The sequence below is a fragment of the Brassica napus genome, unplaced genomic scaffold (genome assembly GCF_020379485.1).
Source record: "Brassica napus cultivar Da-Ae unplaced genomic scaffold, Da-Ae ScsIHWf_598;HRSCAF=890, whole genome shotgun sequence".
Lineage (NCBI taxonomy): Eukaryota > Viridiplantae > Streptophyta > Magnoliopsida > Brassicales > Brassicaceae > Brassica > Brassica napus.
This window is the reverse complement of record NW_026016657.1, coordinates 9385-17865: the sequence shown is the minus strand read 5'-3', so window position 1 is coordinate 17865 and position 8481 is coordinate 9385. Positions and strand designations below refer to the sequence as shown.

The 8481-nt window shown below is 28.0% G+C and overlaps 1 protein-coding gene across 1 annotated transcript; it reads left to right on the top strand.

Moving 5' to 3' along the window:
- Nucleotides 1-4178: 4178 nt before the first annotated feature.
- Nucleotides 4179-5097, top strand: LOC125604698 (protein LIGHT-DEPENDENT SHORT HYPOCOTYLS 7-like). Its single transcript, XM_048774908.1, has one exon. It carries the CDS (start codon nt 4299-4301, stop codon nt 4866-4868), a length of 570 nt encoding a protein of 189 aa, XP_048630865.1. The 5' UTR covers nt 4179-4298; the 3' UTR covers nt 4869-5097.
- Nucleotides 5098-8481: the final 3384 nt, after the last annotated feature.

Sequence of the window (8481 nt, the reverse complement as noted above, 5' to 3'; positions counted from 1 at the left end):
AAAGGTTCCACATGGTGGGTGAATCAGCCCACAAATGTCTCCTTGAATACGTTACAAAAAGTTTATTGATTCATGAATTATCTTGGCTGGTGAAGGCCTTATAATCAATTTGCCTTGAGAACAAGCAGCACATGAATAATCATTAGGAAGAATCTTTTGGTTCTTCAGTGGAGGCCCACATGAATTTGTGATTATCTTTCGCATCATTGTTGAACCGAGATGACCTAACCGATCATGCCAAACAGTACTATTTTCAGTAAACTTCTGGTTTACTGTGGCATTTGCCTCAATTTTGCTAATCTTAGTGTAATACAATCCAGTGGAGAATGTTGGTAGTCTTTCTACTACTTTCTTAGAGCCATGAATAATACTTATAATGTGAAGAAATTCAATATTTCCTTCATTCATAGTCTCAATATGATATCAATTTCTGCGAATATCTTTCAAACTCAGTAAGTTTCTTTGAGACTTAGGGGAATACAATGCATCAACAATTTCAAGTTGTGCTCCCATAGGAAGTATTATGTTTTCTCTTCCGGAGCCTTCAATTATCTTTGCACTACCTATTATAGTGCTCACACTTGCTTCTCTATTTATTAAATGAAAAAAATATTTCTTATTTTTCAGAATTGTGTGACTAGTAGCACTGTCTGCTAAGCATAAATCTCTACCATTCATTTCTCTTCAAATAAATAAATAAAATAAATTATAATCTCATATAAAATAATAAAATAGATTAAATTCATTAATGCAAAAGAAACAACATCATAGTAAATAAAAACCAAAACCAATAACTAAAAACCAAATTATTAAAAGTCAATAAATAAACTAAAACAAAACATCTCTTAAAAGTCAATATAAGAATGCGGAAAGGTCAAGGTGAGTGGCATCACCAAAATCAAAGTCATCCTCTCCACCTTCGTACACCATGTTTGTTTCCACATTTTTTCCCTTTTGTTTTACTGACTGTTGATACAAGGCAACAAGATGTGTTGGTGTACGACACGTACGAGCCCAATGGTTTTTACTTCCACATCGGTAGCATTCATTTTCTTGTTTGTCACCATCTTTCTTTTCACACTTCTGGTGAGAGTTAGAGTTCTTAAAAGAAACTCCTCGGACTCGAATTTGACCATATCCACGTCCACGTGTATCTCTACGACCATGTCCACGACCACGACCACGATCGCGACCACGAGTGTAGCCATTTCCGTGGCCAGTGTTGTTCTGTTCAGTCACATTCGCTTCAGGGAATGGAGCAGAACCAGTTGGACGTAGTCCATGATTTTTCATCAAAAGCTCATTGTTTTGCTCAGCCACAAGGAGACAAGATATAAGTTGGGAATACTTCTGGAATCCCTTTTCACGATATTGTGTCTGCAGGACAACATTATTTGCATGAAAAATAGAGAATGTCTTCTCTAACTTTCAGCTTCCGTGATTTTCTCCCCACATAACTCCAACTTGGAAGTAATTTTTAACAAGATTGAGTTGTAATCACTTACAGACTTAAAGTCTTGTAATCTCAGATGTGCCCATTCATAATGAGCTTTAGGTAAAATCACAGTTTTCTGGTGATCATACCTTTCCTTTAAGTCGTTCCAAAGGACTTGTGGATCTTTCACCGTCAAATACTCATTTTTGAGATCTCCATGGAGGTGATGACGAAGGAATATCACAGCCTTCACTTTATCTTGATTTTGGGCTTGATTTCCTTCTACGATTGTACCTTCAAGTCTCTTTGCACTAAGGGAAAACTCGGCATCTAATGTCTAAGCCAAATAGTTGTTTCCAGTGATATCAAAAACTTCAAATTCAAGACTAGTAAAGTTCGACATAGCTCACTGAAATAATAAAATAATAATCAAATTTTATAAATAAAATAAATCAAAATGAAATCATCCTTTTAAAAAAGTAAATAAGCTATATATGCGTACAAAATATATAAGGAAATATCAATATTCTATAATCATTGCATTAACGTTTCTCACAAGTACCATACAAATAATATATTCTCAAGTTATTCCAGTTTAGCTAAAAGAAAGAAATAATAATAATCATGCTCCACAAAACTAAACGTGTTACCAAACTATCAATCTACACGGCAAGGCAATAATGAGTTAACAATCTACATGTATTAATGTGCTAAAATAAACTCGTGTCATGTTGACCAATTCAAGCGAAGCATATCCCCTATATATTGAGAAGCATTAGAACTTCTTTTTGTACCCACGTGTCATCACTAGAATGATTCTTAGAATCATTAGAGAAATATGTTGGTCCATCTAATTATATAATAAGTTTTTTATTAAACTAACAATAAATTCATTATTAATGTACTTTATTATTTACTTAAATAAAATTTACGGAATTGTCTAATGTGGCTAAAGTATATATGACAATTAATGATTTTGAATAATAAAGATTTGATAAAAAATAGTGTATCTTCTATCATATTTGTTTAATTTTAAACTATTAAATAAATTAAACAATCACAATTACCATATAATTAAAATTTAGATTTTTATGTATATGTTATATTTTGAATTTTTACAAACGATTATAAATTACTAAAACTGTTAAAGTCTCACATTCAAATTTTATGATCCATGGTTTAAAATTTTTGTTATGACAAAATACAAATTATTACAAAAATTATATAAGTAAAAAGTCTAATTTAATTAATTATTAAGATTAATATATATATCGTTTTAAATTAAACTATAAACCATATAAAATACAATATTTTAGTTTCAAAATTTACTTTGAACAATTTTTTTGATAAAAGTTTTGAACGACATTGACAACTTATCTTTTTTTAAAATTATAAATTACTAAAACTATTAATCCCACAATGAAAATTTTGTTATCAGTAATTTAAATTTTTTTCTATAAAAGATACAAATGATCAAAAAAACTATATGAGTAGAAATCATCATTTAATAGACATTAATATTAAATATATACTAAAATATATTATCTATGTTAGTATCATTTAAATTTAATAACATATCCTATCAAATAAAAAAATATTTTTTGGATTAATAAAATTGATTTATATGTTCACACCAATTTAATTATATATTTAATAGTTACTAACTTTTAATTATTTAATATATATATTTATTATTTTATAATGTGTAAAAATATTTAATACATAAAATAATTTATATATATAATGTTGATTCCGCGCAAGGCGCAGATCTTAACCTAGTCTATATGTTAAAGAAAAATATTATGGGATGCAGCTATTAAAACAATATTAATAAAAATATGGTATGCTGCCGTAAAGTTCTAAGATCAATGCAGCTGTTAATAGCTAGCATGTATAAGAATTAAAATGTGTACAAGCGATGTGATTAACTACTATGATTTAAAGGCATTGGTAGTTCACATGTTTAATAATAAACCATGAATCTATAGCCGTATTCAATTTAATGATAGCGATTGGTTATGACTATAGACAGCTATATAAAATAACAATAAAAGAGTATTAAGCCATATAAAAGAAGTAATAGCGTATGATTACTTGTGATTCGGTTTATAAGGTCGATATGATCTCAACGAGATTCAATGATTTTTATTCCTTGAAAACAAGGTCGAATCAATATGGTCGACTAAAAACTTATAAACTCAATCAATCAAGTATGTGTCTGAACTATGAATCCATTCTTACAACCCATGAATTGATAGTAAGCATGATTTGAAAGAGGATTGAACATAAACTAAAAATATAACAGAATAAGAATCTATACCTATTAGCTCAAGATGGTTAAAGATTCGTGCTGATAACGTGTTGTAAATTTTGGTGAACAAGACTTTCTATAATTGACATCACAATAAATATAACCGAATAAAAGTTTTACACGTTTGTTTGGTTTAAAATAATATCAGTGGTGACTTTATGTTTAACTAAAACGAGCTTGATGATAAAAATGATTTATTCGAGGTTGATTATTTAGTGAACGTACACTAGATTTTGCTAAAAAGAAGTTCTTTTTTGTATAGAACTCTAGTTTTATAGTCTTTTACAGTTGTTGATTTGATGCTGCTCTATATATTATATTCCCATTAAATAGTTTACGTGAGAATATAATATAATTATTTCTTGTTAGTGTATTGAATTTTCTAAAGTTTTTCCCCACTACAATTAACATACTTTCTCTATATTCATCTCTTCTTCTCCTTCAAAGACTTAAAATACATACAAAATATTACAATAAATCTTATGAAGCATCTGTCCTAGTCATGTAGTGATCATCATCGAATCAAGAATTCAACAAGAGCCGATCAAAGCCATGGCTAGTCCTAGCAACAAAGGCAAAAACATAGCAGAAAGATCCACGTCTGAACAACCGCAGCCGCAGCAACCACAACCACCTCCTAATTCACCAGCGTTAAGCCGGTACGAATCACAGAAACGTCGAGACTGGAACACGTTTTGTCAGTACCTTCGTAACCAGCAGCCACCAGTACACATCTCACAGTGCAGCTCTAACAACATCCTAGACTTCCTCCAATATCTTGACCAGTTTGGAAAGACAAAGGTTCATGCACATGGATGTATTTTCTTCGGACAAGTTGAACCAGCAGGACAGTGTAACTGTCCTTTAAAACAAGCGTGGGGGAGTTTGGATGCTTTGATCGGACGGCTGAGAGCAGCATACGAGGAGAACGGAGGGTTTTCGGAGAGAAACCCATTTGCCGGCGGCGGGATTAGGGTTTTTCTAAGGGAAGTGAGAGATTCACAGGCCAAGGCAAGAGGAGTTCCGTACAATAAAAGGAAGAAGAAGAGGAGGAATCCTATGCAGAGTCATGATGTTGAAGATGGTACTACGGGGACTAGTAGCTCCAACTTGCCATCTTAGCAAGCAAACAAACAAAAAACATATAATAAAACAAAAGTTGGGGTCAATTAATGGTAAGCATTTATTTCCCTATATATTTAATCTCTGTTAGTTTGCAATTATTTATCACGTTTGATCTATTCGCAATTCTACATATGTATTTGAAATAGATCTCCACAGAAGCTCTTGTTGCATACTTTTATCTTCATATATACGTCAAATTATAAGATTAAAGCTATTGTTAAGATCATTCATATAGTTAACAAAAGTGACTATGAATCACATCATTCACATGTTAATATATAATTAGAAGATTATAAATCATATTCTAGCGGTTCACATGTTAATACATGTGAACCGCTAGAATATGATTTATAATCTTCTAATTATATATTAACATGTGAATGATGTGATTCATAGTCACTTTTGTTAACTATATGTATGTGGGTTATATATATTTTCATGAAAACGAATTGTGATTATTCAACATAGTCACTTTTAATGTATTTGGGGATCTTAGGTAGCCTTTGCTAGTTTTAGCCCCTCTAGATTCAAGTAACTCTTGTATCACAATGTCATTCTATGAATTGATGAATTCACATCTTGACAAAAAAAAAGCCTAGAGGCACACACACTCGCAAGAAAACCCTAGTGTCGGCCTAGATAGGTATACGTTTTGTATTTATGAAATGTATAAACATAGATTATAAATATGCTGCAATAAAATGGCGCTATCAATTGAAATACATCATTTTTACAGTATAGATTTTATATGAAAAATCTTTTATCATATTGACAGTTTGTAGACTTTTTGTTGTTGTTGATTGATTTGTAATTCTGTAGACTTTTTAATATCATACTCTATTACTTTTAATTTAATTGTGAATCTTAGTCTATTCTTAAACATGCCTGCCTGCTTGCTTCGCACGTACTGTTATGGTGTAGTGATAAAAAAGAGAGTCATACCATGGATTAAGCCCACCCCAATGGCGTTCCAATTTTGTCTTATTAATTCAATAATTAGAATTAGAATAGATCAAAATTTGATTTGCAATCTAACTTTAAACACAAATGCAAAATTAGTTTGTATGATTATAATAGTCATGGCCTATATCACATTATATAGTCTTCCCGTGCTTCGTGCATGGTGTTAGTATTTTTGGTTGTGGATGGTGTGCGCAAGTGTTTCTTGTGTCTACTTGACAAAAGGAAAAGTGTTTCTTGTGTGTGTTGCTAGAATCCTGGGTTTGATACAAAATGCTGTGTGATGCATGAGATATGGTTGATTAATAATGAAAACCGCCTGTTCTTTGAATAAGTTTATCCCATTTGAAAGTGGTTAGTTGATAGTGAACCGATGGGTTATGATATGGCTTGACTGTTGGCATTTGTTCCCAATCTGATGTAAAATTTTCTCGCAGACTATTAATTTTTAAAGTGTCTTGAATCTTTGGTACGGTATGCTTTTCAGGATTATGAAAATATTTTTATCGGAATAATAAATGTTTTATAGGAAAAATCATGTTTTGAGGTAAGTATATACGAGTTTAACAGATTGTAAATTTATTTATTCACATTATCAATATACAAATCTTAAATAGGTATTTGCCTTAATTTGTTTTGCCCTCTTTGAGTTCTTTGTTTTCTCCGAAGTAAATTCACATTTGTACACTTCCAATATTTTCCCACAATCTTTGGTTTCCTTAGTTATAGTGGTCAATATTTATTGCAAGTATACTTTATTTGATTTGATTCTTATGGATTTACCTTACTTTTCGACATAGAATGCTCCTCCGACCATAAGTTAATCAATTAATATTTGTGTCTAGATATATTTAGATGTTACTCTTTATCAAAAAATAAACTACAACTAGATTTTGATCCGTGTAACCGCGCGGGTGTTTGTTTTCACTTTTCTATACATAAATTATTGTTTTAGAACATAAGTGGTATATATTTTTAACGTTAATCATATACTTAAATATTTATATAACTATTTCAAATACAATAATTTTATAATTTACATGTTATAATTAATCAATTGTTTAAACCGTATGTATTTGTCACTTCTTATTATATATTTATCTTATTGTATTTGCATTTAGTTATTAAGAAAATAATATATTCATGAGAAAATATATTTAAAAATTATTTTGTATTTAATTTATGCTAAATTCTGACCCGTCTTTCAAAACTGAATTTTTTACCAATATTTTTATACTTATACATTTTAGATAATATATTATTATATATACAAAAGTCTAAGATATGTTAATTTTTAGACATGTATTATATAGTTTGTTAATTTTAAGCCGTTCTATCATAATATTATATTTTTAAATAAATAATTTATATTTATGAAAATAAAATTTATAAATTTATCAATTGAATATAATTTTATCATATTTATTTTAGTATAATAATTTTATTTTAACATGATCATGACTATAAATTGATAAAATAGCATATAATTTATTTATTTTAATTTTTAAACGATAACTTAAAATACATTAAGTTATTGTTAAAATATTCTTACACAGATTTATTAGAATTTTTAAAATATAATATATAAATATATATTATATTTAAAATGAAAATATATTATGATTAAAGTAGTTACAAAGATTTTATATTATTAACTTTAAAGAAATACATGTTAATTTTTATACATATATTGTATAGTTTGCTAATGTTAACTCATCTTACCAACATATTAGATTTTATTTTTGAACATAAATATTTTATAATTACGAAAAATAAAATATATAACATATATAAATTTAATACAATTTTATTATGTTTAGCTCAATATAATAATTTTATTTTAATATGATTGATTATGATAATATAATAAATAAAATATCATAGATTTTTTTATTTTTCATTTTATAAACTATAACTGAATATATTAATGTATAATAATATTTTAAACTAATTTCAAATTAGTGAAAATATTTAAATATAATTTCGAAAATGAAGATCGTGTAAAAATCTTTTAAAACAGATTTGTTAGAATTTTAAAATAAATATATTTATATTTAAAATGAAAAGATATCAAAAGATATTATGATTAAAATATTTTAAAGATTCTATTTATTATTAGTCTTAATAAAATACATTTAATAAAATTTCTAAATGACGGTCCAAATTAAAAAAATATACATGAAAGAAGTCATGACTTCTGTTTTAATATATAAGATACTACGCTTTGGGTCTTTGACTTCTTTAGATTAAAAAATGAACCATCTCATTAGTTTTATGTTAGTTATTACTACTAGAGATTTTACCTCGCTACCCGCGGTTTGTTTGTTTATAAATTAATGTTTAAAAGATGTAAGTTTTAAATTTTCATACATATAAAAACTTATCTTATATATTGATTATAAATATATCATTCTTTGTGATTAACTATTTTCTATAATTTTTAACCGGTCAAAATTCAGTAATCATAATTTATTTATTTCGAAGTTTACAATTTACAATTTACAATTATAACCTAGTAAAAATACATTGAGAATGTAAAAAAATAAATATCTTTTAAAACTTTTTTTGTTATCCAAAACATTGATAATTTTGAAATAGAGAGAGTATAACTTAAACATAGAAGTTTAAAATAGAGTACTTTTATTATGTG

What these genes read in the sequence shown, in the direction of transcription:
- LOC125604698 (XM_048774908.1), top strand. Translation starts at nt 4,299, where the DNA reads ATGGCTAGTCCTAGCAACAAAGGCAAAAACATAGCAGAAAGATCCACG.